The 18,598-nt window shown below is 35.9% G+C and overlaps 1 protein-coding gene across 1 annotated transcript; it reads left to right on the top strand.

The window, feature by feature from the left end:
- The first annotated feature begins 2,094 nt into the window (after positions 1–2,094).
- LOC133313002 (uncharacterized) lies at positions 2,095–10,743 on the top strand. Its single transcript, XM_061514300.1, has 6 exons — positions 2,095–2,132; positions 8,472–9,359; positions 9,488–9,619; positions 9,734–10,296; positions 10,375–10,579; positions 10,677–10,743. The coding sequence occupies exons 2-6, from the start codon at positions 8,632–8,634 to the stop codon at positions 10,741–10,743; spliced, it is 1,695 nt and encodes a 564-aa protein (XP_061370284.1). The 5' UTR covers positions 2,095–2,132; positions 8,472–8,631.
- Positions 10,744–18,598: the final 7,855 nt, after the last annotated feature.

Raw genomic sequence — 18,598 nt, 5'->3', positions numbered from 1 at the left:
GTGCATGATTAATGGGCTAAATACTGCTACAAATTGGAAGGTAAGATTTTTATTTTTAATAAATAAACAGGCCATAGGCTTGAGATAGGCTTTTATTTTTTGTAAACGAACCAGGCCACAAGCTAATAATATATTTGTAACAGGTAACAAGCTAAGGCCAGTCTGACACGTTTAAATACAGGCTTGGCCCGTTAAGATCAAAGCTCGGCTCGGCTCGGCCCGTTAACACCCCTACTCGCTGGTGTTTTCTCTTCTATGTTTCGCTTCAAGGAAAAGAGTCCACATGTTTCCCCCTTACATTCCAAATCAAATTTGTGGCAGTTTTGAAAATAACTACACATTTATTTCACAATATCACGTTTAATTTGGGCGTCACCGATCACGCCCAAATTGGGCGACACTTAAGAGGTATTCACGCCTAATTTAGGCGTCACTTCTCAGGTGTTGACATGTGTCAAAAAAAAATTTCTTCAAAAAAATATTAAAAAACTTCTGAAGGCCATAACTTTTGACTCGGTTATCCAAATCAGGTAATTCTTTCTTTTTATACCACATAACTTTTCGAGATCTACGCAATGTCATCTCATTTGAAAAATTTTATTCTCACAAACACAATTTAAATTTGCAAGAATGGTATTATAAGAGCAGTTAAACCCAGAAACCTCTGAATTCTGGGTTTGTGATTTAATATAAAAAAAATAATAAACATTTGATTTTTGATTTAAATTAAAAAATAATATTTTTATTATTTTTATTAAAAAAACTGGTTTGTGATTTAAATTAAAAAATTATTATTATTAATAAGGAAAACAAAATAAAGATTTGATTTGTGATTTAAACTCAAAAATCAATTTGAAAAATCTGTATTAATAAAAGAAATAATTAAATAAATATTCTAAATTTTTAAGCCAGAAGGATTTTATTTTTGAAAAACATTCATAAGTTATAAGCTTCTGGGTTATTACTCGTGGTCTGAAATTAATGATGTCAATTTATACCCATATGAAAATGAGAACTCTTTCCTTCATTATTATTCTATTTATATTTAATGATTCATACAAATTATATTACTTATCAATTTTACTGATCTTTTTAATATTTTTATTATGTTCTCTTATTTATTTTTAATAATTTAACACACTATTAGGATTTGGGAGTTTAATCAAATATTTTTTTTTATAAATTATATTATCGTATTGTTAGGGGCATGTTATTGTTATATTACTTTTCTTTTTATTTTATATTAAACTATATTGTCTCCCGCTGTTATAGAAATAAATAAGGGAAATGTTATAATTACTATTTTTTTTCTTATTACTTGTTACTACTAAATCTTAACCGTTAATTTTCGTCAATCTAACGATTATAATTTATTAGGTCACACTTATTAATTAATTATTAATTATTAATTTATTGGTTCACAATCTAATGATTATAAGATAAAGTCTCATTATTGCAAATTCAAATTATGTTTCTGACAGATAAAATATGTCAAATGAAGTGTCATCATGTAGATCTTGAAAAATTATATGGAATCAAAAAAAAATTACCCGACTCGGATACCCGAGTGAAGAGTTATGACCTTCAAAAGTTTTACGATTAATTTTTTTTTTGGAAAAAAAAATGTGACACGTGTCAACACTTGATGAGTGACGCTTAAATTATGCGTGATTGCCTCTTGAGTTACCCCAAATTGGGCGTGATTGGTGATGCCCAAATTGGACGTGATATTGTGCAATAAATGTGTAATTAAAATTCATAATTTTTTATTTAAAAAATAATAAATTAATATTTTTGCCAAAATGCTCACCTGAAACTCTTGACCTACGTCGAGCACATTTTCACTGCTACTGCCTTTCACTAAAAGGAAAAAAAAATAAAGAATGGAAGGAAATAACCATAAACGGAGTCCATATTTGGTAAAAGATTCCATTTTTGGTAAAAGATTCCTTACAACTGTATTGTGGAGAAAATATTTTGCACCTACCTCTTTTGATGACGTGGACTTTAGAGTTAGCTGCTATAAGTATTAGCAGTTTACAACTTCTGTGTAACTTTTACCAATCAATTCATTCAATACTTTTCAATTCGTAAGACCCTGCGTAGCGTGCTAGCGTGTTTCGTGAGAAAAGGTGTGTTTCGATCTCAGCTACGCGCTTGTGATTTATTGTTGGATTATCTTGTTGCATGTTTTCTGGAACGCAATCATCTGTTGTTTCTCCGATGATGTGTTTCTGGACCCTAAAAGTTTTGATCTTTTACTTGACCTTATTGATCGGGGTCTGTTTTCTAGGGTGCCTCTTCCGCCTTGAATTTGTTGGTTGATTTTGATTTTCATTTCATTTTCTATTGTTTAATATGCTTATCTCTGTGTTTAAATAATTTTTCTTTTGATTTTGAGTTCTTGGGTGTGTTGCATACATGTTTATGATCTTTTGGGTTTTATTATTTATTTTATTTTATTCTGTTTTAATTTATTTTATTGCATCAATTTCTGGGATATTGGGATCGCTTTGCCGTTTGCTGAATGAAAATTCTAAATGGTCTACTTCTTAACTTGCTTTCAAATTTTGTTTTGATTTTATGAACGAAGTACTTGAACTCTCTTTCCCTTTCTGTTGTGCTGAGCAGGTTATAAAAGATGGCTGATAATAAGGACATTAAAACTCCAAACTTCTTCTTGGGCTAACAACCATTATTAGGCCCAATACCTTTAATGCTATATTGTCATGACAATAAGGTCTTAGTGTGTGACCCATTAGGCCCAACATAGCCACTGACATAAATGGGCTTGGGCCCAATAAGCCCACAACCCATCTAATGACAACACAGAGCACTAGCAATGCTTTGTTGCCCCAGAGCTAGTTAGGTTAATGACATAATCATCCTATTACACATATTTGGTTGCCGTATGTATTTCCTTTCGTCTCGGTTACCTTCTCATAAAACCTAAGGTAATGAAGCGTATCAACCCTTGCGGTTTAGGGTAAGCTTTATTCGAAATAGGGAATCTTCAATTTACTGACTTTAAAGGCAGATCATCTCATGATCTCTTTTACTATGCATAGATTCCCGAGTCCTTGTAAATGTCATCCCAATTTCTCCGGTTTACAGATAACCTAATCTCTCACAGAGATTTGACGAATTCCTCCAGCTTATCACCCTAGCCCTGTGCTCTTTCAGGACAAGCCCAACAGTATACCTATGAGTCTCCATGTTTCAGGCAGACGAGGTATACAGTCAAAGCATGCCTTCTAGAACACAGTCTATGCAATAACTTCTAGTCTAAGGAAAGACATACCCAAATATAAAGAGACTACTCTAATGATACTCTCTGTGAGATTTCCTCATAGAGTCTCTTTTGTGGGTCTGTTCAGTGCGAGCTATACCCTTATAGATCCACCCACGACTTTAGCTAAGATATCTCCATATCTGTAGCACATGAGGTCTTTACCTTGTATCTGTATACAAGTAGATAAGTCGTGCTAGTCTTACCCGAGATCACTGATCCCCATTCTCAGTGTCTCTAGACTAGGAACATAAAATTAGGAATAAATGTTCAGTATCCTTGAATCCTCATGATCGTGATCTCATCACTGATACTCAAGAGATACCTATTTTTATTCCAAGGGGTTTATCCAGTTACTCATATAAAATATTAACAATAATATTGATACAAAATATGAAACAGGATAAAGAGTGCTTTTATTTATTTGTGACAATATAAAAGGTCCACATATGTCCTAATTTAATCAAAAGATTGTCTCTAGGACATCCATATACTAACAAACTCCCACTTGGCCTAGAGCCAATCTGACCTAAGTCGTATACCTAAAGCCTCACCATGACTATCATGTTTTCTCTGAGAAACAGCCTTTGTAAGAGAATCGGCTAGGTTATTATCTGTGGGAACGTAATCCATCTTTACATCCTTCCTATCAATGATTACTCTAATCAGGTGATTTCTGCGGAGCACGTGTTTAGATCTTTGATGAGACCTAGGTTCCTTTGTCTGCGCAATGGCTCCAGTGCTTTCGCAAAGCAACTGTATGAGCTCATCTACGCTTGGAACCACCCTTAGTTCAGATATGAACTTCTTGATCCACACGACCTCCTTAGCCGCTTCAGAAGCAGCTATGTATTCAGCTTCTGTCGTTGAATCTGCTGTTGTCTCCTGCTTGGAACTCTTCCAAGATACTGCCCCACCATTTAAGGTGAACACGAACACTGATTGTGACTTACAGTCATCTTTGTCACTTTGAAAGCTGGCATTAGTGAACCCTTTCACTGAAAGCTCATCAACCCCACCATAGACCAGAAACGCATCCTTAGTTCTTCTTAAGTACTTAAGGATGGTCTTGACTGCTGTCCAGTGACCCTCTCCAGGGTCAGACTGGTATCTGCTCGTAATTCTTAAAGCATATGAGACATCTGGTTTCGTACATATCATGGCATACATGATGGGTCCAATAGCCGAAGCGTATGGAATTCCACTCATACGATCCTTCTCAGGCTGTGACTTAGGACACATAGCCTTTGAAAGATGTACCCCATGACTGACGGGAAGAAAATCCTTTTTCGACCCTTCCATGCTAAACCTCTTTAGCATCTTGTCAACATACGTGGATTGAGATAAGCCCAGCAGCCTATTGGATCTATCTCTATAGATCTTTATACCAAGTATAAAGGCCTCTTCTCCCAAATCCTTCATGGTGAAGCCTTTTGAAAGCCACTCTTTCGTTATTTGTAATGTGGGGATGTCATTTCCTATTAAAATATGTCATCTACATAAAGTACCAGGAAGACGACATTACTCCCACTAACCTTCTTGTAAACACAAGGTTCATCATCGTTCTTGATAAAACCGTTACTCTTAACGATTTCATCAAAACAAATATTCCAACTCCTTGATGCCTGCTACTATTGCAAGCATGATCCTAATAGATTTGATAATGGCAACCGGTGAGAAAGTCTCATCATATTCAACTCTTTGTTTTGACGATACCCTTTCGCCACCAACCTAGCTTTGTAGGTCTGAATGTTGCCATCTGCATCAGTCTTTCTTTTAAGGACCCATTTGTTACCGATAGGAACTATTCCTTGCGGTTTAGGAACCAAGGTCCATACCTTGTTTTGATACATCGAATCCATTTCAGATTCCATGGCTTTGAGCCATCTAGAAGAGTCAACATCCTTGACTACCTCTTCGTAGTTACTTGGTTCATCATCCTCGACGGTTTGCTGATTCTCAATCACAAACCCATACCTCTCAGGTGGATGGATGACCCTCGTACATCTATGGAGTTGTGTGTTTACTTCTCCATTGGAGAACGTCGCCTGCGGAGCAGACTCGGGTTCCTCAATCTGTTCTTGTGGTTCTTGTACTTCTTCAAGATCAATCTTACTCCCACTGGCTCCTTAAGAGATCAAATCCTTTCTCAAGGAACTCAGCATTCCTGGACACAAACACCTTGTGTTCATTCTTGGAGTAAAAGGAGTATCCCTTAGAACCTTGGGATACCCCACAAATAGACATTTAGTACTCTCATCACTAAGCTTGTCTGATGCCAACGCTTTGACATAAGCCAGCGATCCCCATACCCTGAGGTAACTCAGGTTGGGTTTCTTACCGTTCCATATCTTATATGGTGTGGTCTGAACAGATTTAGACGGTACCCTATTTAGAAGGTATGCCGCTGTATCTAAGGCATATCCCCAAAACGATTTGGAAGTTGAGTCTCACTCATCATAGACCTAACCATGTCTAACAAGGTCTTGTTTCTCCTTTCGAATACACCATTTTGGTGTGGTGTGTAAAGTGCAGTAAACTGCGAGAGAATTCCATTTCTCTTAGATAATCCTGAAACTCATGGCTCAGATCTTCACCACCATGATCTGATCGCAATGACTTAATCATCTTGCGACGTTGTTTCTCTACTTCATCAGTAAAGGTAATGAAATAGGAGTATCCTCGTCTAGCCTCAATAGACATTGTGCCACATACATCAGAGTGGATGAGTTCTAATAACTCACTAGCCCTATGAATCTTAGGCCCATTGGGCTTTTGATGAATCATTTTCCCAGCTAGACAAGATTCACATTGTCCATAGGATTCCAAATCCTTGGAATCTAGGTATCCATCTCTATGCATCCTAGACAATCTTGTTTCATTTATGTGCCCTAGTCTATAGTGCCAAAGATAGGATTGATTATCTATCCTAGGTCATTTCACATATACATTGAGCACTTCAGTTCCCATTTCCAAAACATACAAGCCATTTATTAAAGAAGCAGTACCAAAAATAATATCATTCAAAATGATAGTAAATGTACCGTCCCTAATAGTGAAAGCAAAACCATCTTGTTCTAAACAAGAAATAGAAATAATGTTTCTAGAAATGCCGGAAACATAAAGACAATTATTAAAATGCAATAAGAGGCCCGTAGGCTAATGAGGTCAGTATCTCCACCAGCATGAGCAGCAACTGTTGCTCCATCACCAATGCAGAGGTCCACCTCGTTCTTCTCCAATCTTCTAGGGCTCCTAAGCAGTGTTGTCAAACCCGGACCGACCCGGCCGGGTCGACCCGGGTCCCGATGACCCGGTTGAGTCACCGGTTTGGGTGAGCTATTAGACCGGTCAAGTAATCAGCCCCCAGTGACCCGCATGACCCGCCGAGTTTTTAACGGGTTCCGGTGACCCGCCGGGTTCTACGAACCGGTCCGGGTCAATGTAAAAAAAAAAACTTAAAAAATCACTGGGTCCAATAACTACGTCCTCAAAAAATCCCTAAAGTTTACCAAAGCCCTAACGGCTAAAGTGCTAAACTGTGTGAAATTCATAGTCTTCTTCGTCGTCGTGCCTGGTGCTGTTCTTCGTCGCCGCCGCCGCGTTGCTCCAAGTGAGTTTGAGTCTCCCTGTTTCCCTTTCATGGTTTACCTTTCTTTCAAATAGCTTCTTGCAAATAATGGTTCTAACCATTCTTGCAAATAACAGAGCACCGAAGCTTCTATAGCACCAGGCTTTTATCACTGCTCCGCCAAACCTCCATTTTGGTTCTTCATGTTCTCTTTCTTTTGTTTCTTTCATTCTTTTTCCCCAGATTTGTAATATCTCCTGATCAGATAGCAGGGATGCGTCCACTACAGTTCTTTTGATAATTTTTTAAAATTTAAGGGCATTAAAATTTTTAACTACAAATGAGTTTTATTGTCATTTACTTGTAGATTTCATTTTGCATTTCTTTATTTTGTTAATATTCAGATTTTAATTCCTATTATTCCAAATAATGGTCTATACAGTTATTTTATTCATATAATTGACAATGCATCAGAATATTCTAGTCTTGTTATTGCTAGAGTAGACCTTTGTATTCTTTGGTAGTGTTCTCCAAGAGGGTAGGCCAGATACAAGCAATTATTCATCATATTTTTGGATACCACGTCATGCAGGAAACTAGTAGTCCATTTATCTCAGATGGATCTAAACTAGTTGGAAATGTATAGAGTTGTATTTGGAGTTGTTAAAACTTCAAAGGCATAAGTAGTATTTTCAAGTTTTGGTATATTGCTATAACAACATTAATTGATCATGGCTACTGAGAAACAACCTTCAATTGGTCTATTATTGCATTCATTAAGCACGCCATATAGTTCTATTGCTATTAGTTATGTATGTATATTAATCAAAACGTGAATACTTGGATGAATAATCTCAGAAGCAAGAGGGGTTGTTCAAGACTTCAAGGTTATATTGGTTTCACTTGACATAAAAGTTGTACACTTCTATGCAGTATATGTACTCATTTATATGAAATGTTTTCTGCTAATGTTTAGATTCCTCCTATGATAATTTTACCTGAGTTTCCTTATGTAATGTGTCAAAATAAAACAAACACAGGGTTCCCAAGCAAGTAGAGATGACTTGTGCCAATTGCTAAGGGGTACTCCTAATTTATCTAAATTTATTATTTTCTTTTGAGAAGGGTGTTTACTTTATACCCTGTCAAAAATTGCTTGAGTTCTATTATGAAATATTAAGATTAAGATTGAGTTTTTCCAATTACTTAAGTCTTAGTGAAATGAAAATTGGTAACTGAGGACAACAAATCAAATGGGTAGAAGAAAAAAGGGATAACCTGTGATTAAAAAAAAAAGAACATGCCATTGTATTGATTCTTTTTCAGTGGGGGTGAGTGTTAACTGGGGAAATTTTATTTTATGGCCATTGTGCTTTTTATGTGTTTTGAAGATTTCTCAGGTTAATACTTGATAACAAAAGTCAAATTCATATTGATTCTTTTGGTTATAATTTCTTGTCTTATCCTTTTTTTTATGGATACCTTATTTGTTTTATCAGGGATCCAATCTAATGCATTATTGGTTGCAGTCCTCTCTTTATTTTGCACAGTTTATTTTCAAATTAGTATTCTTTTGAATTTGATGCAATAATTTTGTTTAATTTGATGCAGTGTTTTTTTAGCCTACATTACTAAGTTGTTGTGATTTGTGAAGATAGCTTCCACTGAACCCGAAAAAACACCATCATCACAAGATGTATCGTCTCAATTTTCATCCCAGCCGCATTATAGAGGAAAAGTTTATCCAAGTTGGTCTCATTGTAAGCAGGTTATGGAGCAAGGGAAAACTGTGAATATGTGTCTTCATTGTAATAAGATTATTAGGGGAGGTGGGATAAATCGGTTGAAGTTTCATTTGGCTGGAGAAAAAGGGCAAGTTGAAGCATGTAAGAAAGTTCCAGCTGAGATTCGTGCTCAGATGAAGCAAAATATTGATGAAAACAAGAAAAAGAAAAGAAAAGTTCAAGAGCAAGATCACGAAGGTGGTGAACATGTTGATGACTTGAGAATAACAAATGATCAAGTGCAACAAATTGCAAATTTATCAAGGAAATCACCTCTTATTTCTGAAAAGGGGAAGAGTATCAATTCCTCAGGTTCTTATTTTATCCCAAGAACAACTCCTGGAGCTCAACCGACTTTAAAAAGTGTGTTACAAAGCAAAGAAGTGATTCGAAAAGCTCACCTTGCTATATCAAAATGGATGGTTCATGCGCGTCTCCCATTTAATGCAGCCAACTCACCTTATTTTCAAGAAATGTTTGATGTTGTATGTAGCTTAGGTGCAGGATTTAAAGCTCCATCATATCACATGCTACGTGGTGATTTGCTAAATAGCCAAGTTGATGAGGTGAAGAAACTTCTTGAGAGCTATAGAGCTGTTTGGAAGCATACTGGATGCACTATTATGGCAGATGGATGGACTGATCGTTGTAGGCGCACTCTTATTAATTTTCTGGTTTATTGCCCAAAAGGAACATTTTTTGTGAATCTATTGATGTTTCTCATGCATCTAAAACTGCAGAATTATTATACCAGCTTTTTAAAGAAATAATTTTGTTTGTTGGGCCAGACAATGTTGTTCAAATTGTGACTGATAATGCTGCTAACTATGTTGCTGCTGGGAGGTTATTAGAGGCTGAGTTTCCTAAGATATTTTGGTCTCTGTGTGCTGCTCATTGTGTTAATCTAATGTTCCAAGATATTGGCAAGTTAGATGATGTAATTGAAGTTGTGGAACATGCTGCAAAAATCACCAAGTATGTTTATAACCATTGTCATCCGTTGTATTTGATGAGAAAATTTACAGGTGGAAAATAAATACTTCGTCCAGCTCCAACCCGTTTTGCCACAAATTTCATTGCTTTGCAAAGTATATTGGCTCAAAAAGATGCACTAAGAGAAATGGTAACATCAAGAGATTGGATAAGTTCAGCTTATTCCAAGGATGTGAAGGCAAAAAAATTTGTGGAGCAAGTGTTAGACTCTAAATTTTGGAAACAATGTGCTGATATTGTAAAACTTACTGAGCCACTTGTACGTGTATTACGTATTGTTGATAGTGAAGATAAGCCTGCCATGGGTTTTCTTTATCAGGCCATAATTAAAGCTAGAGAGGAGATGGTGAGGAGATTTCAAAGAAATAAGAAGAAGGTGGAGCCATATTTGAAAATCTTAGATACTCGTTGGGATTCACAGCTTCGTAAAAATTTACATGCTGCAGGTTATTGGTTAAATACAGGATGTCATTTTAATATAGATAAATTTGAAAAATATGAGTTCACAACATCTGGCCTCTTGGATGTCCTTGAGAGGTATTCTTTTGGGAATTCTGAGTTGCAAGCTAAATTGACAAATGAGATGAGGATATTCAAAGCTGCTGAAGGTGATTTAGGAAGGCAATCTGCTTTACGTGAACTAAATACAGTGATGCCAGGTAAAATTATTAACTTATCATAGTTGAAAAATATATTAGTATGAATTTATGAATACTACTTTTTTTATTACATTCTAGATAAATGGTGGGAATGTTATGGCTTTGGTGCACCAAACTTGAGAAAATTAGCAATTCGTATCCTAAGCCAAACTTGTAGTGCCTCGGGCTGTGAGCGAAATTGGAGTATATTTGAGCATATTCATTCAAAAAAGAGAAATAGGTTGCACCACAAAAAGCTTAATGATCTTGTCTATGTTTGTTGCAACTTGAACCTGCAAACAAGGTATTATTATGTTCATTTATTGTTTATATTCACTTGTTATATTATACATATAAATATGTGCAAGTAATTTTCTGATGTTGAAAATTAAAAATTTTAGGGATCAAACGAAGCGCCAAAATTATGACCCAATTGATTTGGCAATGATTGAGGAGCATTCTGATTAGATTTTGGAGATGTCACCAACATTATTAAATGATGAAGAAGAGGAAGTTTTACGTCAAAACATAGACTTGAATGTCGTTCCACTAATTGAAAATGATATTGGTATGCTTTTGTACAACATAATAAATAGAATTTTATTGTTCAATTTGATTTTGATCAATTAATATTTGCTATTAACTTACATGAAAATTTACTTGTCATAGATCAATTAAATTTGGATGAGGATGAAGATAATGATGCAGATTCACACAACGTGGAAGTTATAGCCCAAAATGAAAGCAATGTTGGTCAAGGTTTAGATGAGTTTGGTGGGCCTGAATTCATTGATTCAACTTTGGAACCATGGGCATAGTGATAACATGCATTTCTATTTATTTATGCTTATTTTGTGCAATTTATGGAGTAATTATGAACTTGTGAAACTGTAAAAGTGTGATTGGATATATTATATTTTGAGCTTATTTTGTGAGTTGACAGATGATGGATCTGTTTGATGGTTGGGGTTATAATATGTGTATCCTCAATAGTTATTTTGCTTGAAGTCTTGAACTACTCCTTTGGAAGAATTGAAGTTATGGTAATTACTTTTGTTAAGTTATTATTCTTATCTCTAGAAGTTTGTTGATATTGATGGTATCAACTTGGGTTATATGTTGCTACTCCATCCAAACAAAAAAACTTTACATATGCATACATGGATCAGGAAGAAGAGTTATTTTGTTCATTTTGCAAGATTTGGGATTTTTTGTAAAATCTTTACATATACATCCAGTGAGCAGGAAAAATTAATGTTTCTTAAGTTGTACTGAGATGCTGATTTTTTATATTTATATACATAATTACATATATTTATATATATTCGGGTCAACCGGTCCGACCAGTGACCCACCGGTCCGACCAGTGACCCAGTGACCCAGTACCCCGACCGGGTTGATGCCCGGTCCGGGTTTAACAATACTGCTCCTAAGCACCTGCAATCACATTGTAGATTATAAGAACCACAACCGGTATCCAATACCCATGAAGTCGGATTAGCACAAGAATAATTTATCTCAATCATGTAAATACCTGAGGTAGAAGCATCACCATGCTCCTTCACACTCTTCAGGTAGTCTGGACAATTCCTCTTCCAATGGCCATTCTTGCCACAATGGAAGCATACAACATCGCTTTTGTCCTTGGGTGCACTCTTACCTTTCTCTTTGCCCTTTTTCTTATTGGATTTTCCTTTGGGCTTAAGGGAGTTGCCTTTTGCAGGCTTCTTGCCCATACCCTTGGCCCTTTTAGGCCCACCAATCAGAAGAGCTTGTGTCTCATCCTTCTTGATAGACATTTCAGCAGTTGTTAACATACTTAACAACTCTGGCAAGCTCACAAGCATCCCATGCATGTTGTAATTCATTATGAATTCACTGAAAGCAGGAGGAAGTGATGATAGAACTAAGTCATTAATTAATTCAACATCCATTGTGAACCCTAGACCCTCTAGCTTCTCAATGAGCGCTATCATCTTCTGTACATGGCGGTTAAAACACATGCCTTCAGTCATCTTGCATAGGAACAATTCCCTAAAGGTCTCATACCTCTCATGTCTGCCTTTAATATCATACAACTCCCTGCGATGCAGGATAATAGAGGGGGCATCCATATGCTCGTGTTGTTTACGCAGTTCAGGCGACATGGATGCCAGCATGATGCAACAAGCCAACACATTATCATCCATGTGTTGCTTGTGGGCCTCGAAATCAAATTCCGTGAACCCATCTTCCCCTTCCTTAGGCGCAATAGGTAAAGCAGTGTCAAGGACATAAGCAACTTTTTCGGCCCGCAGAACATTTCTGACGTTCCGATACCAGTCCATAAAATTAGGACCGGTCAGTTTGTTCGTATCGAGTATTGAGCGCAGTGACATTGAATTAGTCATACTAAAAATTGAAAATGTAAAGATAGATTAATATATATTGTCGTGTAACAAATTATTAAAGACTTTAAATAATTTGCCCCTCCCACTATTTTATCTAAGTCAATGACCCTTACCATTTGACTTAGGGTTTATCTACTTTTAGATTTTACCTTAGTGGGATTAAGAGTGCGATTATTTATTTTAACCCTCGTCTGAGACCGCAAGATTAATTTAAATAATAGGTTTTTCCTCATCAATAGTATCTCATACCCTCTCGTAACATTAGGTTGACAACTCCTTGTCACTTAGTGGTGCATCTCATGCAACCAACCTAGCATTATTACCCTAAGCACATAAGCCCGGCTGAGCCTGCAACTTATGTCTCAGTTAAGTATTAACCAGCACCCTAAGTGTCTAACACTTCTAATACTACTCTTACTCAACGAAACAGTGGGTCCTAACTGAGTTGTGGAGCACCACTATGTAGAGGAGGTTCGAGTAATATTGGTGGTGGGAGGTAATCATATGCTTAATAATTTATTCCTTTTAAGGGTTCCTTTTATTTAGGGGTTTATTAGGTCTCATCAAACGCATTTATATTATTATCATGCTAGTCGTATCCTATGTCAAACATCTATCGGATTACACTAGTCATGATTGGACGTGCATAATAATACATACAAGCGCGCTTTGTCCAATTCATTCATACTAGTCGTTTAAACATAAAAGCATACATGCGAATAAAACAGTTTTATTTGAGACAGTCATGGTGCTCGTGCATTCGTCCTTCCGCTTCTCAAGCCATGGCTCCTTGTCGTCTAAACGCCACTAGCCTATTTCTCTAATTACATATAATTGAAGAAACTCCAAAACATCTTTGGAGGGACAAATACAAAATTTAAAATTCAAAATTACATTTTAATTCAAATTGAACAAAATTACACCTTTAATTTAAAATATAAAATTTGAAATTTAAACTCGGGCACCATGACCATCCCCTTCCAATTTGTACCTGTAAATACAAATAACTTGCAAGCACATAATATCACATATAACATGTTCATCCATACGTCAGATCATTTTAACATTTAAAATATCAACACAAGAATCATGATTCAAATTTTCTTAATGGCCGAATTATATAACAATTAATATAATTTAAATTTTGATGACTCTTTCTGAAAGAACAAAAAATTAAACCACACATGCTGACACCACACATGGTATGGCCGAATCACATATCACATATATGATTAAATTTTTAACAAAATTTCATGTCTTTCTCATGGAACAATTAACAGCGAAAATTAAGAAAACAATCAAGGTACTCATAGTACCCCTCATGGCCGACTTTATCCCTTTCAAAAAGGTGTTTCTTTTAAAACTTTCACAAAGAAAAGAAACAAAACCATGATCACATACAGACACATGAACATAGCAATCACATTAACATGTTCATAAAATAAAAACTTTAACGATTTAAACCATAGTATTTCGAAATCCATATGCTATGATTCAAGTTTTAATTCTTTAAAGAATTTTGACCGTAAAGAACAAGTTTTTACAAACAAGGTACCATCACCCGCCGATGGTAAAGCAACCGGGCTCTGATACCACTTGAAAGAAACTGACCTTGAAGGACGATGCATGTGAGAAGGAAAAACAAAATTTTTCGAGCGGAATAACACATACCATATCAAGAAACATGCTTTAGGGCATGGATGTTACCTTGTTTTCTTTCCAAAACTTGAGGATGATCAAGATGAGGCTTGAAGATGCAAGCCCTCTAATGTTGATCCACACCACCCTTTGTCAAGACGGAAGAACTCTTCTTCAAGGCCACCAACGGAAACACCAATAGAGGGAAGCTATGCGCCCAATGTGTGGAGGAGGAGGCTTGGTCAAGGTGTTTAGAAGAGTGAATATTCAGCAAGAATAGACACAAAAGTGGCGCATGGATTTACTTTGAAAAAGGCTAGGTTATTTCAAAACTCTCTTAAGAAAAACCTAACAAAAGGAACCCACAAGGAGATGAGAGAATGAGTTAATTAAAAATCTGATTTTCTTCACTCAAATAAGGCCCTATATATAGCGCACACTAGGGGGATGAGTGGAGTTGTTGCAAAATTCAAATCTTTCAACAACCTCCTCTCACATCCTCATGATATCAAGTGAATATCTTAACAAGAATCTGACTCAACAACCATCATATGGCCAGCCATATGGTGCGCCCCACTTGGCCTCATAACAGTCCAGATACATTGAACAGTTGCATTCAAACTTAAACCAACTGTCTCACTTATTCTCTCAACAAACCAAATCTGACTGGAGCTCATTTGGTTGATCCTATGACCATCATCAGATACCTAAATCAGCGCCCCATATCCTCACTAGAAGATTCTCAAAGATCTCCTCTTGATATTTGGGATTTGTTCCAACAAGATCTTATCATATCCTTTTGTTATGAAACAACTTTTCATAGCCAATTCAAATTTGAATTCAAACATTTGAATTCAAACGTTCAAATATTTAAATTTTAAATTCAAATTCAAATTTTAAATTCAAATTCAAATTCCAAATTCAAATTCAAATTTCAAATTCAAAATTCAAAATTCAAAATTCAAAATTTCAAATTTCAAATTCAAATTTCAAATTTCAAATTTCAAATTCAAAATTCAAAATTCGAATTTCAAAATTCAAATTCAAATTTCAAAATTCAAAATTCAAATTCAAAATTCAAAATTTAAACATTTGATAATTAATTTAACTAATTAAATTAATTAGTAATGTCTTGGACCATCCAAGCCCATTAACTAACCATGCGCAATTTTTTTTTTCTTTTGGTGGGCTTCCAAACTTCTTCTTGGGCTAACAACCATTATTAGGCCCAATACCTTTAATGCTATATTGTCATGACAATAAGGTGTTAGTGTGTGACCCATTAGGCCCAACATAGCCACTGACATAAATGGGCTTGGGCCCAATAAGCCCACAACTCATCTAATGACAACACAGAGCACTAGCAATGCTTTGTTGCCCCAGAGCTAGTTAGGTTAATGACATAATCATCCTATTACACATATTTGGTTGCCGTATGTATTTCCTTTCGTCTCGGTTACCTTCCCATAAAACCTAGGGTAAGGAAGCGTATCAACCCTTGCGGTTTAGGGTAAGCTTTATTCGAAATAGGGAATCTTCAATTTACTGACTCTAAAGGCAGATCATCTCATGATCTCTTTTACTATGCATAGATTCCCGAGTCCTTGTAAATGTCATCCCGATTTCTCCGGTTTACAGATAACCTAATCTCTCACAGAGATTTGACGAATTCCTTCAGCTTATCACCCTAGCCCTGTGCTCTTTCAGGACAAGCCCAACAATATACCTATGAGTCTCCATATTTCAGGAAGACGAGGTATACAGTCAAAGCATGCCTTCTAGAACACAGTCTATGCAATAACTTCTAGTCTAAGGAAAGACATACTCAAATATAAAGAGACTACTCTAATGATACTTTCTGTGAGATTTCCTCATAGAGTCTCTTTTGTGGGTCTGTTCAGTGCGAGCTATACCCTTATAGATCCACCCACGACTTTAGCTAAGATATCTCCATATCTGTAGCACATGAGGTCTTTACCTTGTATCTGTATACAAGTAGATAAGTCGTGCTAGTCTTACCCGAGATCACTGATCCCCATTCTCAGTGTCTCTAGACTAGGAACATAAAATTAGGAATAAATGTTCAGTATCCTTGAATCCTCATGATCGTGATCTCATCACTGATACTCAAGAGATACCTATTTTTATTCCAAGGGGTTTATCCAGTTACTCATATAAAATATTAACAATAATATTGAGACAAAATATGTAACAGGATAAAGAGTGCTTTTATTTATTTGTGACAATATAAAAGGTCCACATATGTCCTAATCTAATCAAAAGATTGTCTCTAGGACATCCATATACTAACATAAAACTGGGTTTTGACTGGCACATTAATTTTTTTTGAAGGAAAACAAAATTATATATATATATAAAGAGTGCTCAATGGGTTGTTAAACAGTTTTAATTAAAAAAGAGTGGGGCTGGCATGCTACTAAACTCTTACATACTGTCATGAGTTATCTGCAGTTGCGGTTTAAGGGATGGTTACGTGTGAGACCTCATTTATTAGGGACGGTGGTGTTGGTGGGGGATTGGTTCATACTTTATCAGCCAACTCTCACTCTTCATTTGATTCTTCTTCTATATCTTTCAATTTTCAATCAAACAAAATATATTGAATGAAGGCAATATAATAAAAGTTGAAGTTTTCTTTTCTTTTCCTGTTATAATATTTTGTTTTTTAATGCATTTAAATTTTTTTTTTTTAAAAAAAATTCAGGTATTTTCTGGGTTGGCCCCCTCGAGTATTTAAATTATTTTGTGTCATTGCTTTTCTCGAGAATTTTTCATATGTTTTGGCCAGTGTTTAGTAATCCGTAGGAATGTAGGATGGATCAATATATGGAAGTCATTGCCTTCTTTGATTTGTTTTCTTCAATGCAGATGTGGATCTCCAAGGGTGAATATGAAGAATCTGGTCCAGCTATCGTTCACAGGAAGTGCTTCTTCTGAGTTCAGGAGTTCTCAATTTTCCCAGTCTTGTGCCATGTTTTGGAAGATCACCAAAGTCTAATAGTTTTTCTTTGTTGCAATGATTGATTGTTTTTGCCTTTTTTTGGTTTCCATGGAATTTGTATGATTATGAATTGGAATTATGTGGTTAGGTAGAGGGTATGCCCCTCGAGATTGTTGGAGCAGGGCAGTCTCGTTTGTTTCGATTTTTGTTTTTTATTAATAATTGTAAAAATATATTTTTCTGGATTTTAATTTTAAAATTTTATGAAGGAAATGGTAAAAATAATATTTTTTATTTTTAGAATTTTGGCAATATTTTAAAAAGAGAAAATAGAATGAAAATAAGGTTATGTTATTATATATAGAAATACACGCCAGTTTTTATGTTTGAAGTCATGTATTGCAACCACTTCAACTCGGTCCACTTCAGCTAGGAAGTGTTGATGGGGTTCTCGGGGTTCCAGATTGTTTTCTCCCTCCATGATACAATTCCTCTTTAAGAAGTCATAAAACATACGAAAATGAATTATAAGTAACATAGAATATTAGTACCAAAAAGAAATAGGGCATGTTACATTATATCACCCTATCGTAAGTGATTTTTCAAAACGTCACGTTATACTTTCGATATACTATAATATTGAATCAATTAAACATGTTTATTAATTTTAAGACAAAATTAATCTTGTCCTCAATCACCACACTTCAACCTCCCCATCAACCATCATTTTTCGTCCCCAGTTAAATGAAAAAAAAAAACAAAAAAAAAACAAAAATGGTGATCGCCATCAGAATGATATAAAGGGAACGACAGTTGAAATTTGAAAGTTAGCACCTGTGAAAGTGTAGGTAAATACGACATTGTGAGATTTGTGGTAACCAAACGACATGGTGAGTTTGTCGTTGTAGGGAGGTGGTGACTGTATTCAAGGCGGGATCCATCTTCGAAACTCGAACGGTAACCAAACGACGGCGTCCTCTTCCAACGACAGCCTCACCATGACAGAGCAGCAGGTGGTCAAATTCATGGAGGAAGACATGGGCTCACCACGTGTCACTCCAGGAACCCCTTGATCAAAACCGCCAACAACAATCCAATCATCACATCAAACGGTGATGGGTCGTCCTCTCCGGGTATGTCCATGTTGACCGTGCAATCACCTACTGTAGGCCACGGTGGCGTGGACAACATCGTCAAAGACTCCGCCTCCATTTCGAATTGAGAACAAAAATGAGCATCGTCAAAGACTCCACATGTAAGACAAAAGAAACAGGAAAAATGAGGGCCTCTCGCCCTCTCTCTCTTTATTATGCCTTCTTTCAAATTTTAGATT

The sequence above is a fragment of the Gastrolobium bilobum genome, unplaced genomic scaffold (genome assembly GCF_033153095.1).
Source record: "Gastrolobium bilobum isolate Gb01-03AN ecotype WA unplaced genomic scaffold, APGP_CSIRO_Gbil_v1 utg61035, whole genome shotgun sequence".
Classification (NCBI taxonomy): Eukaryota; Viridiplantae; Streptophyta; class Magnoliopsida; order Fabales; family Fabaceae; genus Gastrolobium; species Gastrolobium bilobum.
Note: the sequence above shows the minus strand (reverse complement) of the source record. Positions and strands in the feature narration are given on the sequence as shown.

Coding starts and splice junctions, on each gene's coding strand:
- LOC133313002 (XM_061514300.1), top strand. CDS start 8,632: ATGGAGCAAGGGAAAACTGTGAATATGTGTCTTCATTGTAATAAGATT. Junction 10,297..10,374: donor ACTAAATACAGTGATGCCAG/GTAAAATTATTA, acceptor ATTACATTCTAG/ATAAATGGTGGGAATGTTAT. Junction 10,580..10,676: donor AACTTGAACCTGCAAACAAG/GTATTATTATGT, acceptor TAAAAATTTTAG/GGATCAAACGAAGCGCCAAA.